Source organism: Hemiscyllium ocellatum, chromosome 3 (genome assembly GCF_020745735.1).
Source record: "Hemiscyllium ocellatum isolate sHemOce1 chromosome 3, sHemOce1.pat.X.cur, whole genome shotgun sequence".
In the NCBI taxonomy this organism is placed as follows: domain Eukaryota; kingdom Metazoa; phylum Chordata; class Chondrichthyes; order Orectolobiformes; family Hemiscylliidae; genus Hemiscyllium; species Hemiscyllium ocellatum.
In genome coordinates, this window is record NC_083403.1 from 113,697,204 (window position 1) to 113,716,888 (window position 19,685).

The 19,685-nt window shown below is 42.3% G+C and overlaps 1 protein-coding gene across 1 annotated transcript in view; it reads right to left on the reverse strand.

Moving 5' to 3' along the window:
- The window catches only part of LOC132835936 (CUB and sushi domain-containing protein 1-like), a 2,426,762-nt gene that overhangs the window by 495,575 nt on the left and 1,911,502 nt on the right, over positions 1-19,685 (reverse strand). The window contains exon 24 of the mRNA XM_060855058.1: positions 9,770-9,926. Coding sequence (XP_060711041.1) covers positions 9,770-9,926 — 157 coding nt within the window. The remainder of the gene's footprint in view (positions 1-9,769; positions 9,927-19,685) is intronic.

Sequence of the window (19,685 nt, forward strand, 5' to 3'; positions counted from 1 at the left end):
CCACCCTCCTCCCATTTATCTCTCCATCCCAGAGGCTCCCAGCCTCATTCCTGATGAAGGCTTTTGCCCGAAACATCGATTTTCCTGCTCCTCGGATACCGCCTGATCTGCTGTGCCTTTCCAGCACCACTCTAATCTTGACTCTAACCTCCAGCATCTGCAGTACCCACTTCTGCCTTATTGACTTTTACAGACCAATGAATACATTACTATAAATTGTCCAAAATGTATTTAAATGGATCTGAACTTCAACTTTTAATCAGCAGAGAGAGTTTTATGTACACAAATAAAACATGAGAAATCTAAAAAAATTTTGATAATGTGTACTTGATGGTCAGTGCTGAGCAACAGAGACTATTGAAGGCTGTTTCTTGACTTGGAGCTTAGCAAATCTCTCCAAGTTCTCCTGCTCCTATTACGTATTCTAGTTATGTGGTCTGTGGATGCAGTTAATAAGTTTCAAATGTTAATAAAAATGACAACAATAATAATAATTGGTGAAAGTTATGATGTCACCAAGTCAGGGCACAAAATTTAGTCATTTAAACAGGTTTTTAAAAACTTGTGCTACTCTCAAATAACCCATTTTTTGTTCAACAGAAACAGCTAAGGAAAGGGAATTTTGGCAGCAGCACTGTTAGCTTGTATCCCAGCATCACAGTGCACGGGGTCATTCCTAATGAATATCAGGAAGATTTGTTTTTCTGGATTCTAAGGATTCATACTCAAATAGGTTTTCGACATTTGTTACAAGTTGAAACTAACTAAAATCAACACAAACAAAATGCACGCTAATCCAGAATTTCTTCAACTCAAGGATTTCAGTAGCAGCTTTTATCATGATTACACCTTGACGAAGAATTTGTGGCTGCACACTTTAAACTCATATCCAGCCATTGGCACTGAACATAGAACATAGAACAGTACAGCACAGAACAGGCCCTTCAGCCCACAATGTTGTGCCTACCACTGATCCTCATGTATGCACCCTCATATTTCTGTGACCATATGCATGTCTAGGAGTCTCTTAAATGTCCGTAAGGACCCTGCCTCCACAACTGCTGCTGGCAATGCATTCCATGCTCTCACAACTGTCTGTGTAAAGAACCTGCTGAATACACATCTAAAACAAAAGGCCTGATTGCAGCTTGAAATTCAACCCTGCGACTCATTTACATTACTTTGACAAGCTGCCAGTACCTGTTGTGCCTCGAAAAACAGCTCATCCATATTAATTAGAAGAATGTCAAGCTTGTTAGGTGCTTTGGGGCCAATTTTAAGTTCTGTGGGGGTGTACTCCTGCTGCTCATGGCATCATTCTGACTTTTTTTCTTAAGATGTTTGTTCTTCCAAAAAAAAGCCTCAAATCAGAGTCATCAGCCTAATGATGATGTTCAACACCAACACTGAGCTCCACACTACAGATTTCCCCTTTTTTGGTGTCAGTTTGAATCTGGCATCAAACTAAGGGGATCTTCCAGCATTCAGCAGTGATAATCAGCTCTTCAATTAATGCATTTTCACAAACTGCAAACCAACAATTAATCATCGTGAAATACACAGGAACTAAACTGAGGCAGCAGTCAGCCTTTCTGTCCCTTAGGTCTCCTCCACCATTCAGTTAGGTCATGGTTAGCCATGATGTGGAGGTGCTGGTGTTGGAGTGGATTGGACAAAGTCAATAGTCACACGAAACCAAGTTATAGTCCAACAGGTTTATTTTAAATCACAAGCTTTTGGAGTGTAGCTACGTTCTGAAAGCTTGTGATTTCAAATAAGCCTGTTGGACTATAAGGTGGTGTCATGTGAATTTTGGCTTACATCAATGCTGATCCACCTCAATGCCATTTTCTTGCACTTAACCCCAGGTCTCACCAAGATCCAGCAATCCATTGATTTTTATCATGAACACACTTAATGTCTGAACATCCACAGCCCTCCATAGTAGTGAACCCATAATGTTTACTCACCTTTGAGTGAAGACATACTTCTCCTTTTCTCAGTTCTAAGTGGTCTACCTCTTATTTCTATACCACTCCCCTCCTATGGCAAGTATACATTCCTTTGTGAAGGTGATCAAACATTGTCTCTATGTAATTGCAGCAGAACATCTTTCCTCCTGAACTCAAGCTTTCCTGCATTAAAGGCCATCATGTTATTTGCCTTCCCAATTGCTTGTTGTTTCTGTGTGCTAGTGTTGAGTGACTCATGAACAAGGACATTGAGTTCCCTTTGGATACTAATACCTACCTAAATTGATACCTCCTCATTTTCCCACATTGCATTCCATCTGCCATGTCCTTGTCCAATCACTCAGTCTGTCTAAACCTTCTTAAACATCTTTGCATCCTCCTCACAACTCACATTCCCACCTGGTTTTGTATCGTCAACAAACTTAGACATATAACATTTTTGGCCTTCAGCCAAATGATTGATCGTGACTGTGAACAGTTAGCACGGACCAAAGACAGGATGGTAAAAATAGAAACGAACCAACTGCTATGTGTCAGTCTGCACCTTCCCTTCCCACCTGTGCTGACTTTCTCATGGATGGGAAGGAATGTGGTAGGTAGTGGGGTTTCTCAAGATTTCCCAGGGGTCCGACAGCCATTTGAAATCTCTGAAGCAGACCACCACCAAGCCAGCTTTAACAAGGCTGACAGTGCTGAAACAGTTTTGATTGATAGAAAGAAAAATATAAATTTGCCAAGAACCTCTTAATACTCTATATGATGTCCCAGCTAAGTTGATCATGTCCTTTATAAGGCCATGTTCAGAAAATGATTCACTTCCATGGTTTCCCAGCTCCATTCCCAATCCTCTGGCTACTAAATGGGTGGTACACCAGTCACTGGGATCACTGAGATGTTGATCCTTTGAATATCCAGGCCTAGAAACAGCTAAGATACAAATGACAGCTTCCAAGTCATCACATCATACCCAAACAAACTGCCTTCAGAACGATGTTTAGGCTCCTTTCTAAAATTTTGTCATTAAGTCCAAAAGACCACCTTCAGGAGACGTGACACACACTCATAGTTGTGGTAAACATAGACCAAGCTCCCTTCTATTTGCATTGAGGTCAATTATAAGACATATAACAGCAACCATGCTTGTGACCTATCCAGCAATATTCCCCAGTTGTGTACAAGGTTTGAAAGAAAATTCCCAGTGGTGAGCCCTTTCTGTGCGATGTACTTATGATGACATTCTCCATGGGGTAGATGGTCTTACTTGCTGTGTCCATAGGTATTGGAAAATTTCAACAAAACGGTCTTGCAAATTGAAAATTACTGTGTGTACATGCTCAGTTGTCTCCTGTTGTTTGACAGAAAGCAAGGGGGAAATCAAATACATATAAACATGTAAGTGATGAAGTACTCTGAGAAAAAAAATGTTGATATTCATCCCCTTTGTTATTATGCACCCTCAGGGATTCTGCTTGCTTTTCATTTTCAAAGAATTGAATAAAGTGACGCCGGCATCCCCAGGATTTAGAAACGTATCAAACAGACATGTGGAGAGTAAGTGCTGATGCAGTGACCTTCAAGGGACTGATTTCTGTGTTGTTTTCAAAAGTCCTCAATGCCACTAAATAAATATTAAAGAATGCAACAAGATACAATTGTAGAGCCATCTCGTTTGTGAGAAACTGCTTAAAGACATCTTTGTTTTGTGTCTGGTATTATTATACCCAGCCCAGCACAATAAATATTGGCAAGAAAAATATAAATTGCTGGAAAAACTCAGCAAGTCTGGCAGCATCTATGAAGAGAAATTAGAGTTAATGTTTCAGGTCGAGTGAGCCTTCCTCAGAACAGGTCACACATATATGAATATTGGTGCTGATACAGGTTCCTGGAAAAGTTAGGTGCTCCAATCACTCACATTAATATTCCTCAACTTGATGACAATAGAATGATGCAGTGGGGAAACTAATGGTTCACAGATAAATTAGCACAAAGAGAGACTTTGTGGCAATATAGAAAAATGGAGGAAAGGACAGAAAGGGAGGAATGTTTGCATCTTGTTTGCAGTGGAAATAAGTCATCAAAGTTAGTTAAGAAATTGACTGTAGGTTCATGCACTGCTTCTTAACCAAATACATTTCAAACTAGTGAACATAAACTATAACATGTTAAACTTTAGAGCTGCATTATAGAGTCATAGAGATGTACAGCATGGAAACAGATGCTTCGCTTCAACTCGTCCATGCTAACCAGATGTCATAAATTAATCTAATCGCATTTGCCAGCACTTGGCCCATATCCCTCTAAACCTTTGCTATTCTTATACACATCCAGATGCCTTTTAAATATTATAATTGGACCAGCCTCTACCACTTCATCTGGCAGCTCATTCCATACATGCACCACCCTTTGCGTGAAAAAAATTGACCCTTAGGTTCCTTTTAAATCTTTCCCCAGTCACCCTAAACCTCTAGTTCTGGACTCGCCCAACCCAGGAAAAAGACCTTGTCTATTTACCCTATCCATAGTCCTCATGATTATCCAAACATTTATAAGGTCACTCCTCAGCCTCTGATGCCCTGGGGAAAACAGCCCCAGTCTATTCAGCCTCTTCTTATAGCTCAAACCCTCCAAAACTGGCAACATCCTTGCAAATCTTTTCTGAACCCTTACAAATTTCACAATGTCCTTCGTATAGCAGCGAGTCCAGAATGTACACAATATTCAAAAAGTGGCCGAACCAATGTCTTGTATAGCACAACATGACTTCCCAAATCCTACACTCAATGCTCTGACCAATAAAGGAAAGCGCACCTCCTTCACTATTCTATCTACCTGAGACTCCATGTTCAAGAAACTATGAACCTACACTTCAAGGACTCTTTGTTCAGTATAATTCCCAAGACCTCACTATTAAGTGTTTAAGTCCTGCTCTGAATTGCTTTCCAAAATGCAGCACTTCACGTTTATCCATCTGCCACTCCTCGGCCCATTGGCCCATCTGATCAAGATCCTGTTGTAATCAGAGGTAACTTTCTTCACTGCCCACTACACCTCCAATTTTGGTGTCATCTGCAAACTTATCAATTGTACCTACTATGTTCACATCCAAATCATTTACATGAATGATAAAAAGCAGTGGACCCAGCACCAATCCTTATGGCACACCAGTGGTCACAGGTCTATGGTCTGAAAAGCAACCCTCCACCACTACCCTCTGCCTTCTACCCTTCAGCCACCTTTTATAACTTTTGCCATTAGATTACGAAATACTTTCTTACTTTAAAACAGTGTGTGCGTAACAGAAATACTGTAAGTGGCTATAACATGATATAAATGCAAATCCTTTCTTTCCATAATGATTTTACGGTAAATGATTTGTATCATAATCCCAGCTAATGATACACCAGGACAACTCCAATTCTAGCATGGAAACTAGCATTTTTTTTAAAGTGCTCCCAATTTTTACTCTGAACTTTTTCACAAAATTGAGAGCTTAGACTTTCTCAGTTTCAGATCACCTGCAGATTTCTAACCAAAACCTTATGGTCAGGAATCTGGAAAGACTAAGTTTCTGCTGAGGTAACTTATTACACAACATCTCCACAGTTTGAAAAATAAATGTGAGCATTTCAAGCTGAGATAGCTAAGTTACTGACCAGTAAGGGAATCAAGGGCTATCAGAAAAGCCAGGAAAGTAGACATGGAGAGCATTGGATCAGCCATGACCCTATTAAATGGCAGAGCAAGCTTAAGGAACCAAACAACTTACTCCTGTTCTTAGGTTGTATTGTCCCAATTTCCTGAATTCCTCTGAAAACTCTTTCCTAGGAGAAAAAATACATCAATTTCTGACTTCAATCATGTCTACTCCAAACTGCCCTAAAATCTTTTGGTCTCTGGCTTTTCAAAAGAATAACAATCCTTCCTTATTCTGAACTGAAAACAAGCTAATGACACGCTTTCATGAACACATGAGATGTATCAACAGCCATTCATTTTCTAAGCCATGTTGGATTAATTCACAGTTCCAGAAGGACTTTCTGACTTTGTTTCTTTTTGAAAAAAGGAAAACCCTTCACAAAAATAACCCAAAAAGGAAAAAAAAACACTTTGTGAGTGATACATAATGGTGCAACTTGTCTATATTCTTCAAAATAGAGCTCCAGTACATCCAACACATTCATTTCCAAATATTACTGTGCTTTTAAATACTGTTTTCCTAACATTCTATTGTCACTAATTTGAATTTTGAACTCTAAACATTACACAAATGAGGTCACTGTCCAGTCAGTTAAAACATTTAAAGTGATGCAGTTGACAATTCAATCTGTCCCAGGGAAGTGTACTAATAAGTCAGACAGTGTTTTTTTCCCCCTCAGAAGCAACGGCTTCAAAGCAGCTTGAGCGTCAGAGACACCTTCTCCTCTTTCTACATTTTGAACTGCATGATTAGTGTAAATCTCATTAACTCTGATTGACCTGTTTGCTAATTAATTTAGCCACTTGAAAAAGTAGTGGAATATAGTTTAACATACAGGTTAATCCGATTAGAAAGTGCTACCAGCACCCAAGGTGGGTTTCTTACAGAACTAAAGCAATGCTGTTGCAGTAAAAGCAAAAAGCATGTTTTATTCAGGAAACAAAGAACACAAGGGTCTAAAGCAACATGCACAGTGGGATAGATTTTTGTCTTCACAATCTCAGCAGTAATTTAGCAAAAAAGGATCATCTGCATTTGGTTAAAAAAATCCGATTCTCATTCCTTGATTTGTAGTAGAATAATAATGAGGCAGGTTATCCATAAAATGTGATAATACAAATTATTATCTCAGCAATGAAGTTGAAAATTCACTCGAGCATATTCTATGATATCAGTGCAATTCACAAATAGTTCCTCCTCCCTTTCATTGGTTGCAAAATAATGCCAAACCCTCAGATGACCATATTAATAGATTTTGTTTTCACTGTTTTGAATAACTGATCTCAGAAGGTTCAAAGTCAATGGGATTTTGAAACTCATCTTTTTGGATCCACTACATAAATGTAATTCTTAAAGTAGAAGTGTTTTGATCCTTTCATAAAACGAGTTGAAATAATCCCTGCCACAGGATAGGCAAGTTCAGCTAAAGAGGCTGAACACAAGATACACAGGTCTGTGATCATGAATTCTCACCTAAACACTTCAATTCAATTGCTTTACAGCCAATTTCTTAGATATCAGGTAATTGGTAGATCATAGCATTGCACCTTAGCTGAAACTGGATTTGCAATTCAACAAGTGGCACTAAAAAGGCATCTTTGTATTAATATTGCTGCATATATGTGCCTCCGGCTAACATTTTCCTGACTGTTTGCTCAGACCTGGACAATTTTGGATGCTAACTACACGCTAATAGCACAAATGGTGCAAGGGAAAGGGTTTCAAATTGTGAGGATATTGGGACCGATTCTGGGGAGATGCAACAGTACAAGATGGATGGGTTACACCATGGCAGAATCAGAATTGATATCCTGGGGGAGTATTTCCTAATATGGTTGGGCAAAGCTTAAACTAAAATGGCAGGACAATTGGTAAAGAGGGAAACAAAGGGGAAAAAAGACAAAAGCCAGAATTGGCAGAGAATTCAAGCCACAGTGCAAAATAACGTAAACATGCTCAGACAACAAAATTTAAGGCACTGTGTCTTAATGCATGGAGCATTTGCAATAAAGTGGATGAAGTTGCCACACAAAGATATAAACTGATTCAATACAGTTGGGATAAGAGAGACATGGCTGCAGGGTGACATGGGATGGGAACTGAATACTACAGCATCGGTAGGTGCTGTGAGGGCATGGGCATGTGTTGGTAGTGGAGGTGGAGTGGACCAGGGTATCCTGGAGAGAATGCCAACAAGGGAGGGGAATGTGATTGGCATCTTCTAGAAGTGGCAGAAATAGTAACTTATGATTCTTTGCATGTAGAGGGTGATGGCATTGGAAGTGAGGACCAGATGGACCTTATCAGTGTTGTGGGGTGGGCTGGGGAGGGAAGGGGCGAGGGCAGAGTCTGTTTGAAAAACAGCACCTGGGGACTTGTCAGCCCATGGTTTCATCAGTTTGCTCAGCACCACTTCTCAAGAGTTAGATGCACTTTTCTCCTTTCAGACTGAATGGAAGAATCATGTATCCGATGGTCACTATTATATTAGGGTGCCTTCACTCTGATGAAGGTCTGCAATTAGTCCAATCACAATGCACACTATTAAGTCCAGAATAAGATATCCACTATTTGGTTCCTCTCTCAAAAGCATTTTATAAATTCCTTTTGCAGGTTACCATTGCCAATCTAACCTTTCCATATTACACACAAATTATTGACATTTTTATTACAAACACGCCTGAATGTTTCTTCCATACTTTGTTCTATGTGCTGACTATTGTTAGAATGGCTGAAAGGCCATTCCTATGAGCAACTTCTTCTCCCCAGTATTCCTCACCTTGAATATATTCAGCATCCTAACATCTTGAACCAAACCAGTCTGTGATCATTCCACCAATGCTATCCTTGCTCAACAATGCTACTCCTCCACGTTTACCTTACTTTCAATTTTTCTCGAATATCATACACCCCTTAGAGCTTGCACATGCTGTTAACTGTGATCAATGATGACACTCTCGTCACTTTAAAAACAATTGTAAATACTCACTGAAAGACATCCTTATTTTTGTGCAGAACAAGGTGGCACCCAACGAAAGGTAAAAACTAGAAGGGAGCTTGCATGCTTATCAGTCCTAACCACCATGACGTACAGTTCAGAAAGAACCAAAAATGTTGATCTTCCTTGCAAAGTGCAATTCCTCCTAACCCACACACACTTTTCATTTTCCAATGGACAATGTGAATATATCTCGCATACCTTCCTCTCCTAATTGATAGGTGAGAAAAATGACAATAGTAAGAGTCGTGTATAGATCCCCAATAGTAGCCGTGCCCTGTCCACCTCCCTTCCCTCTCCGATTGCAATTCATCCAAGCATCTCCTGCCCATATCCTAACTTGCTCCAAGTTCTGTTCACCTATCCCTATGCTCATTGACCCGCATAAACTCAATTTTATAATTCCTACTCTGAAGTATAAATCCATGCTTGGCCTTACCTCTTCCTATTTCTGTAATCTCCTCTTGTCTGGCAACTCTCAAGATACCAATTCTGGTCTACTGCAGATACGAATAATATTGGTCCTCATTAATTGGCCGATCTCTCTCTCTCTCAATCGTTAAAGTGCTCCTTAGTGTCTACCTCTTGGTTTCAACTCCACTCTTAATAACTGTATGGGTCCCAATATTAAACTGCCGCATTTTAAACAGCTTAGGATATCCTAACATAGTTAAAGGTATTGCAGAAATCAAAGTGCTAGAGAATCAACAATGGGGTTTTGAAAATACTGTCACAAAAATATATCAACAAACCCTGAATGTCAGTCTATTTATAGTTTGCTAAAGCAAGGAATACCATTTAATATTTAACAACTATTGTGCATGTTGTGTGAATGTGTGTGTGTGTTTGGGGGGGGAGGAGGGGGGGAAGCGAGGTCAGTGGTGGGTGGTCATTGCTGGAGGTAAAATTTCCTCTTTACATGAGCTGTAGAAAGATCAAAAATGCGTTTGCAATTTTCTGACATCTAGCCCACAGGTTAAAACATCCATGTCTTGTATGTAACACCACAACACATCTGTTAAGAACTGAACATTCAGTACCAAACTCTGAACAAGACAACAGAAGCAGACCTTGCATTTATATGGTGAATTCACTTACTTGCATATGTTAACTCAAATCCATGGCCAGTCCCTGTTCCATTTGTATTAAACTCCAACCATATATGGTTTGATGTGCTATTTAACACAACTCCCAGCAATTCAGATTCAGTAAACACTCCAAGGGACCGATATGTGTTGTCTTTTCCATCATACACCTAAAATAGTAGCAGACAGAAGTTTCCAGTTGTTAATGGCGTCAATTATATTCTTAATTTATACAGGTGAAGAGCATTGTTAAATTAAGTACCACAAATAAAAGAGAGATTGCTGAGACATGTGGATAACAGGAAGCAAACAAGAGAAGAATTCATCTCTAGTTTTATTTATTTTAACATTTACTAGTTCAGATTTGTTGCGACACACCTTTACAGCAAGGCTTCTAGCCCAGACGTCGGGAGACAACTACTACACCACAAGAGTCATAATTTCTAGTTTTATACTTTTTGGTTTGGGATAAATTTAATACCTAGGAGAACTTGAGGACTGCAGATGCTGGAGATCCGAGCTGAAAAATGTGTTGCTGGAAAAGCGCAGCAGGTCAGGCAGCATCAAAGGAACAGGAGAATCGAAATTTTGGGCGTAAGCCCTTCTTCAAGAAACTAGGAGAAAGTGAGGACTGCAGATGCTGGAGATCAGAGCTGAAAAATGTGTTGCTGGAAAAGCGCAGCAGGTCAGGCTGGGCTTATGCCCGAAACGTCGATTCTCTTGCTCCTTGGATGCTGCCTGATCTGCTGCACTTTTCCAGCAACACATTTTTCAGCAGAAATTTAATACCGAAAATGTTAAATATATAAATTGTCATGACTCACTGGGAATCAAGCCTCAATATTTATAAAGGCCAAAATGTGAAGGAGCAAAAGGTAGGCCACTGAGTCTGCGCCACCATTCCATCAGACCATGGCTGATCTGATAATCCTCAACTCTGCTTTCTTGGCTATTGCCACAATGCTTGACTCTCTTAATGATTAGTAATCTGTCTATTTCAGCCTTGTATATAATCAAGGCCTTGTGAGGTCAAGAATTCCACAAGATTTACCATTCTCCAAGTGAAATAAAAATCCTCTTTATTTCTTGCTCTAAAGGGTATATCCTTGTCCTAAGATCATGCTCTCTGGTCCTAGATTTTCCCACAAAGGGAAGCAACTACTCAGTATCTAAAATGTCAAGTTCCCCATGAATCTTACATGTTCTAATAAGGTCACCTCTCATTCTCCTGAATTCTAATGAGTACAGACCCAATGCGTTCAACCTCTCTTCGTAGGAAAATCCCTCTATTCTCAGTATCTCATACTAGTGAATCTAGACTGCCTATAAAGCCAATGTATTTTTCATCAGAAAAAGGGGCCAAAACTGTTCACAGTATGCATGTAGGTCTAAAAATGCCTTGCATAGTTTTCACAAATTTTCCCTATTTTTATACTCAATTTCCTTTGAAATAAAGGCCAACAGTTCATTTGCTTTCCTTATTTCTCACTGAACTTGGATACTAGCTATTTTGTGATTCATTCTCTGGGATCCACCAATTCCGCTGTGCTGTGACTTTCCTCAGTCTTTGTCCATTCAAATGATATTCAGCTCTTCTATTCTTCCTGCTAAAGTGCAAACGTGTTATTTTCCTACACTATATTCCGTTGGCAAGTTTTTTTTGCCCATTCACTTAACCTACCCATGTTTCTCTGTCAACTCCTGTCATCTTCGCTGTTTTCCTCCCCATCTATTTTTGTGTCATCTGCAAACTTGATGACAGTACAATCACTTTCATCATACAAGTCATTCATATAAATTGCATGTAATTGTTAACCCGGCATGGAACCCTTTACTGTCCTGAAATTTCCTTCTCGATCCAAACACTGTCTTCTGTTAGTTACCCAATCCTCTATTCATGGTGGTATACTACACCAACATATCTTTTAAGTAGTGTTAGGTTCAGTATCTTTTTGAATGCCTTTTGAAAATCCAAATATATTACATCGACTGGATACCCTCCAGTTACCCTAGTTGTTTCCTTCTCAAGGAATTGTAATTATTTTGTCATTTTTCCCCCATCATTAAGTCATGCTGACTCTGCCATTTATCTAAATGCCTGCTGCTACATGCTTTAATAATATACTCCAACATTTTTCAATGACAGAAGTCATGTTAACTGACCTATGTGAAAGCATCCATAATTCCTTTTTACTGGATTGACAAGCTCAGTTTAAAATAATGCATTCACTCGCTTTCTATACTTAAACAAAAAAAAATTGCAAACTGTTTAGTTCCAATCTATGGAAATAAATAAACACAAATTACTAATTTATAACTCTGCATAACTTGAACTCTACTGTTTTTAATTTGTTCCCTTTCACAACCAGACAGACAATTAAAGTTTGGAAACAGTGTAAAAAAGAAACATGGAAGAGCTTCATAGGATCAAAGTGGATCGTAGGAATTGACGTTGTTTTATTTTGGTTTCTTCCAATTCCTTTCTGTACTTTTGCAGTAGGTCATTATTTGTGCACCATTGCTGTCTTTCATTCACAGGTTGAGAATTTTCTTCATTTTGCATCTTTGAAAGTGACTTTTCCTTGTCATTTCAACAAAGTAAAGAAATTTGCGAGGAAAGCTAATTGAGGAGCCAGTTGGCTGTTATGGAATCTTTCTGGTCCCTCCAAACTGGAGAGAGACAAAGGGAGAGATTAATTGATGATTTATCTTTGAAAGCTAGATGGTTTCCATTGCACTGGCCCAATACAAGCCATGGTTACATGGTCAGGAGCCAAACAATACCTTGTTGCCAAGCAACTGTCTCCTCTTTCAGAACCCATCATCTCTCTGCTATCTTTGGTGTCTCAGCTCTAGGAAAATAGCAACAAATGACAATGTACTCCAGTAAACAGGATTTTAAAGCTGTTGACATTGCTTTACAGTCTCCTTGGTTTAAAGCAGTATTTTCCTTTTTTTGGAAATATAAAGGAAATTAAATTGTGATATTTACAAAACATATGATCTAATTATTGATTTGTCCTGTTAAAACTCAAAATCCTTATAACATGTGAAGGAAGTGAAACTATGAAAATAACTGGTGATAATTTTAACATTGATCATGGTGCAAAATGATATCAAATTAGTTAACCCTGACACATCCCGACTAATATTCCTTTCCATTCAAGTTAAAATTGCCACAAGAAGTGAGAAACTCTTCCCGGTATGAAACTAATGAAGTTGGATTTCGATGCATTGATAACATGATATTGATAACATTGATAATAAGAATGATAGTTTTGTACCATGATTTCCATTATTATACTGAGTACGAGAAAGAGAGGATTGCAGATGCTGGAGATCAGAGTCGAAAAGTGTGGTGCTGGAAATGCACACCAGGTCAGGCAGCATCTGAGAAGCAGGAGATTCGATGTTTCAGGCATAAGCCCTTCATCAGGAATGTGGGAGGCAGGGGTGGGAAGGGGGCCGAGAGATAAATAGGAAGAGGGTGGACTTGGGGTAAAGGAAGCTGGGAAGGCAAGGTGGATGAATGTGGGGGGTGATGGTGATAGGTCGGAGTGGAGGATGGAATGGATAGATGGGAAGGAAGATGAACAGGTAGGGCAGTTCCAGAATGCAATGCCAAGTTTGAGGGCTGGATGTGGAATGAGGTGGGGGAAGGGGAGATGTGGAAACTGGTGAAATCGATGTTGATACCATGTGGTTGAAGGCTCCCAAGGCAGAAGGTGAAGCGTTTTTCATCCAGGTGTCGGTGGTTAGGATTTGGCAATAGAGGAAGCCCATGACTTGCATGCCCTCCCTGAGTGGGAGGGGGAGTTGAAATGGTCAGTCACAGGGCGGTAGGGTTGTTTGGTGCGTGTGTCCCAGAGATGTTCTCTGAAATGCTCCGTGAGTTGGCATCCTGTCTATCCAATGTAGAGGAGACCACATCGAGAGCAACCGACACAGTAGGTGAGGTATTTGAATGTGCAGGAAAATCTCTGCTGGATGTAGAAGAATCATTTGGGGCCTTGGATGGAGGTGAGGGGGAAGTATGTGCATAGGTTTTGCACCTCTCGTGATGGCACGGGAAGGTGCTGGGAGTGGAGGGTGGGTTGGTGGAGGACATTTACCTAATGAGGGAGTCTTGAAGGGAATGGTCTCTACGGAATGCTGATGGGGTATGGTAGGAAATCTATCTCTGGTGATGGGGTCTGACTGTAGGTGGCTGAAATAATGAAAGATGATCCACTGAATCTGGACATGAGTGGGATGGCACTGCACCACCCTCTTACCTGTCCACCTCCCTTCCCACCTATCTGCTCCACCCTCCACTCCAACTTATCACCATCACCCCACGCGCATCCACTTTGCCTTCACAGCTACCTTCTCCCCCAGCCCCAGCCCCACATCCCAATTTATCTCTCAGCCCCCTTCACCCCACCCCACATCCCTGATGAAAGACTTATAACTGAAACGTCGATTCTCCTGCCATTCGGATGCTGCCTGACCTGCTGTGCTTTTCCAGCACCACACTCTCGGCTCTGATCTCCAGCATCTGCAGTCCTTACTTTCTCCTAGCCATTGTAAATTTACTATGAAGCCTCTTCCAAGGATGTCCACCTTGAAGAAGTTCTCCTCCTCCCTCCACAAAGATCTCAGTGAGTCTTTATCTCTCACAGCAACCCACCAAGTCATCTCCTCTGGTCTGAAGCTCTTCAACCACATCCTGAAACAGACCTGCTGCCACAGCCATATCTCCTTCCTCAGCACCTGCCTATGCAAATGACCTATCCCACATGGACTCCAGATTACATTCAAGCCATCACAGTTTGGACCTGACCAGGACAACCAGTACCTACAGCAAATCCAAAGCCTCCCAAAATGGTTCTCCCTCTGGATCCTCTGCTCCACGCTCACAGTCTTGCACCACCACCTACTGTCCCTGAAGTCAGCCCTGCCCCAGCTCACTGCCATACTCCCCTAGCTCACTGCCATACTCCCCCAGATCTGCAATGGACCTTTGCTGTTCTTCATCCTGAGAAGGATCCACACATGCAACAAATGTTTTTTCTCTAGCTTAACAGATATCAAGGTACATAATGTACACCAACCTCTTACATACTTACCTCCGAACCCAGGATTCCTCAATCATTTCAGAACCTTCTCTTGCCTCTGGAAGTGCTCGGACACCATTAGCCACATGGCCTCTACAGTCACCGCGACTGTGGCAAATGATGACACCACTTCTGCCCCAGCCATCTCAGAGACTGCAGTCATAGGGGACTAAAGCACCACTGTGCTCGCTGCCAGGACCAGCACCTCCGTGGTCACCACCAGGACACACCACATCCGTGATCGCCACAAGGACCCACCGCGAAGATCCACCGCCTCTGTGATTGCCGCGAGGACCCACCACCTCTGTGAATGCTGCCATGACCCACCATCTCAGTGATCGCTACCAGGAACCCCGCCTCCATGATCACTGCCAGGACCCACTAGTACCACCTGCTCCACGATTGCCACCAGGGCCAGCGCAAATGCTTCCAGCATGTCACTTCCACCCCCACAGTTGCCATCGTCTTAGCCACTTCCACCCCCAACGAATTTCGCTGACTGGAATACCAGCAATGAACACACAGCCACCACCGAAGACACCGCAGACATCACACACAACGTCACTTCAGCCACCATGGATGCCACCGAGTGCACCGCTTCTGTCCCCCTGACCACCATGGTGTACGCCACTTCTTTGGTGAGTCACCCATGATACCATGACCACACCCGCTTCAGTGACAGTCTCCACCCCCACTCCCAACTCCAGCTCTATACCAGGTCCTAGCCCCAGCCCTGCTGTGTTTTTACCACCTCACCTCCCCCCCCCCACCACCACCACCCTGAGTTCCCCTTTACTGAGGATGAATGATCAGTCCTCAGTAAAGGTCTCACCTTCATCCCATTACGCTGCTGGGTCAACAAATTCCACACGAATTGCGACATTGAATTTTTCTTCCAACACCTCCATCTCCAGGCTTACTTTTTCCATCAGGACTCCCATCCACCCCCCCCGAGGACCCCTTCTCCTGCCTCCAACATACTGCATCCACTCGGACACCCCGTACTGGTCTGTTATCCACCCTTGACCTCATCATCTGCAACTGCCGCTATGATATTGATCACCTCAACCTGTCCACCACCTCACCCACTCCAACCTCTCATCCTTGCAAAGCGCAGGCCTCCAATCCCTTTGTTCCAACCCCTACCTCACCATCAAACTCGTGGACAACAGGGAAGCAATGGTAGTTTGGCACAATGACGTCTATACTGCTGAAACCAGGTGCTAACTTGCGGACACCTCCTCCTACTGCACCCTCGACCACAACCTCACTTCCCAGACCATCCACAACCTCATCACCTCAGGGGATCTCCCATCCACAGCCTCCAATTTCATAGTCCAGAAACCCCACACCGCCCAGTTCTAGCTCCTACCCACAATTCACAAACCTGACTGCCCAGTTGACCCATCCAGTTGGCCTGCTCCTGCCCCACTAAACTTATCTCCCCATGTCTTGACACCATCCTGTCCCCCTTGACCAAGGAACCCCCGACATACATTTGGGACACCACTCATGCGCTTCATCATCCCCATGACTTTCATTTCCCCAGCCCCCAACACCTCATCTTCACCATAGACATCCAGTCCATGTACACGCCCATCCGCCATGATGAAGGCCTCCAAGCCCTCCATTGTTTTCCTACCGGCCCAACCAGTACCCATCCACCGATATAATCATTTGATTGGCTGAACTGGTACTCACCCTCAACCTTCCCACTTCATTTAGACCAAAGGGGTAGCTATGCCTGCCTCTTCATCAGATACGTGGGACAGTCCAGCTTCCACAGTTACACCGGCACCATACCCCACCTTTTCCTCTGCTACATTGGTGGCTGTATCGACACCACCTTGTGTTCCCATGAGGAGATTGAACAGTTCATAGATTTCACGAATACTTCCACCCTTCCACGCTGATCTCAAATTCACCTGGACCAACTCGGACACCTCCCTCCCCTTCCTGGACTTCACTGTTTCCATTTCCGGTGACCCACTCAACACGAACATCTACTTCAAACCACCAACTCCCACACCTACCTGGAGTAGACCTCCTCCCAAACCCCCTCCTATAAAAATGCTATCCCTTTCTTCCATTCCCTCTGCCTCTACCATATCTGCTCCCAGGAGGCACAATTCCATCACAGGACATCCCAGATGGCCTCCTTCTTTAAGGATTGCAATTTTCCCTCCCACATGGTCAACAATGCCCTCTAGTACATCTCCTCCACTTCCCACTCCTCCACCCTTGAATCCCACCCCTCCAACTGCAAGATTAGAAACCCCTCCGGTCCTCACCTTCCACTCCACCAACCTCCGGACAGAGCGCATCATCCTCTTGTCATTTCCATCATCTACAGTCAGACCCCACCACCAGAGATACACTTTCCTCCGCGACTCCCTCATTAGGTTTAAGCCCCCCTACCAACCCATTCTCCACTCTTGGCATCGTCCCTTGCTGTCGCAGGAGGTACAAAACCTACGGCCACACCTCCCCCCTCACTTCTATCCAAAGTCCCACATCCAGCAGAGATTTTCCTGCATATCCAAACATCTCATCTACTATGCCCTTTGCTTATGATGTGATCTCCTCTACATTGGAGACACAGGATGCCAACTCATGGAACATTTCAGAGAACACCGGTGGGACACATGCACCAAACAACCCCAACACCCTGTGGCCAACCACTTCAACTCCCCCTCCCATTCCACCAAGGAGATGCAAGTCCTGAGCCTCCTCAAACACCAAATGCTCGCCACCCAACGCCTGATCGTCCACCTTGGGACCCTCCAACCACACATTATCAACATTGATTTCACAAGTTTTCTCATCTCCCCTCCCCCCACCTCATCCCAGATCTAATCCTCCAACTCGGAATTGCCCTCTTGAACTGTCCTACCTGCCCATCTTCCTGCCCACCTCTGCTCTGACCTATCACCATCACCCCTCACCTACATCCATCTATGTCCTTCCAGCCACCTCCCCCCAGCCCCAGCCTCTCCTCACATTTATCTAACTGTCCTCTTCCCCACCGATGTTCCTAATGTAGGGTTTAGAAACATCGATTCTCCTGTTCCTCGGATATTGCCTGACCTGCTATGCTTTTATTGCAACACACTTTTATACTGAGTATGGGTCATTCTCCTAGAATGCATGTTTCATCAACTTGATTTGGCTGTAACACAGTTGGTGAATTGGGGAATTGCTTTTTTAAAAACATGAACCCCAGTTGGTTAGGATGGAATTCCATTTCCAGTTCCATTAAGTCCACTCTCAGTGTTTATCTCCGGTGAAACAAAAGAGGTTGGGTGGCAGGGCAAACTTTTTCTCACCTTATCGTTGATATCTTTGAGCCAGTTTTTAAAAATTATTGCAGGAGTAAAGATTTGGATTTCAAAATTCTCCTCATTCTGGACAATGCATTAAGCCATCCTCCCACCATTGGTGAGCTTTCTGAAAACATCAAAATATTATTTATACCTCTGAACACAACCTCTCTCATTCAACTCATGGACCAAGGTGCAATAGCAGCCTTTAAAGCTTATTATTTAAGGCACACATTCAGGAAGCTAATTGCAGCTACTGGGGAGATAATGAGGATCGTGTTCTTCAATTTTGGAAGAGTTTTAACATTAAGAATGCTATTGACATCATTGTGGAGGCCTGGGGTGATGTCAGTAAGGACCGCTTACATGTAGTTTCTTGCAGGAAGCTTCTCCCAGATTTTCTTCATGATTTTAAAGGCTTTGAACAATCAGAGAAGCTTCCAGCAATCAAAGAACATTGTGTTGCTCTTGGCAAAGCAAGTTGGACTTGAAGAAATGGAGACTGATCTAAAAGAACTTGTTGCTGTGGGGAAAATTGAAGCTCGAGATAAAGACAATGAAGTCCAGCGACAGCACCATGAAAACTCCCCACTTCTTGTTTGTCTTCTATCCTGAGGGAAACTGAGAAGCAATTGCAGCTCTCAGAAGATAATGACTATCAAACAGAACACAGCAGGATAGCAGTTTGTGGCATAACATTTTATCTGGCACCCTATGAGCAACTTCTTCATGAGAGAGGAATGATAGCAAAGCAGCAAAAACTAGATGCCTTTTTTTAAGCCAACTCCCCTCAAGAAACAGTCTGAGGACAATGAACCACAGCCTCCACTTCTGGACTAAATATTTTCTTTTGTCATAATCCTGTACCTAGAACTGCACCTGAAAGTAATGATCATGCTGATGGTGGCCTTCAGCCCTTGTCTTAATAAAGTCCTGCAACTCAGCAAGCTCAGAAAGCCCTTAAAGTGCTAAATATCTTGTATTATTTCATTTAAACATATGATTTTAACATTTACATAGACTGTGCTGTCATTTATGTTTGGACAGCTACTACTTTCATTTCAATTTTTACTGATATTTTTAGTGGTTCGCCTCAAATCCTGTTTTTCCTATAGGCCCTATTATTTCTACTGTGCGATTTTCATAACATGAGGTCTCAAGAGAACACAACTACCGCATTATAGCAGAACAGACTGTAATGCCATTGCGGGTTGTGTAAAATTTTCAATTAATTTTAACCTCTGACTAACTAGTAAGCAGCCTAGCAAAACGAGTCTCTGTGAATGCTGATATTGCCAATGAAAATAAGGAAAGCATCACTCGTATTGAAAAATGACTATGCATTCACATTTACAAGACAGGTCAGCTCATCAGACATACTGAGGAAACTAATTATTAGATTACTTACAGTGTGGAAACAGGCCCTTCGGCCCAACAAGTCCACACCGACCCGCATATTGAACCAGTGTCTGACATTTAACATAATCAATTTGAGAAAAAATAATAGTAATGA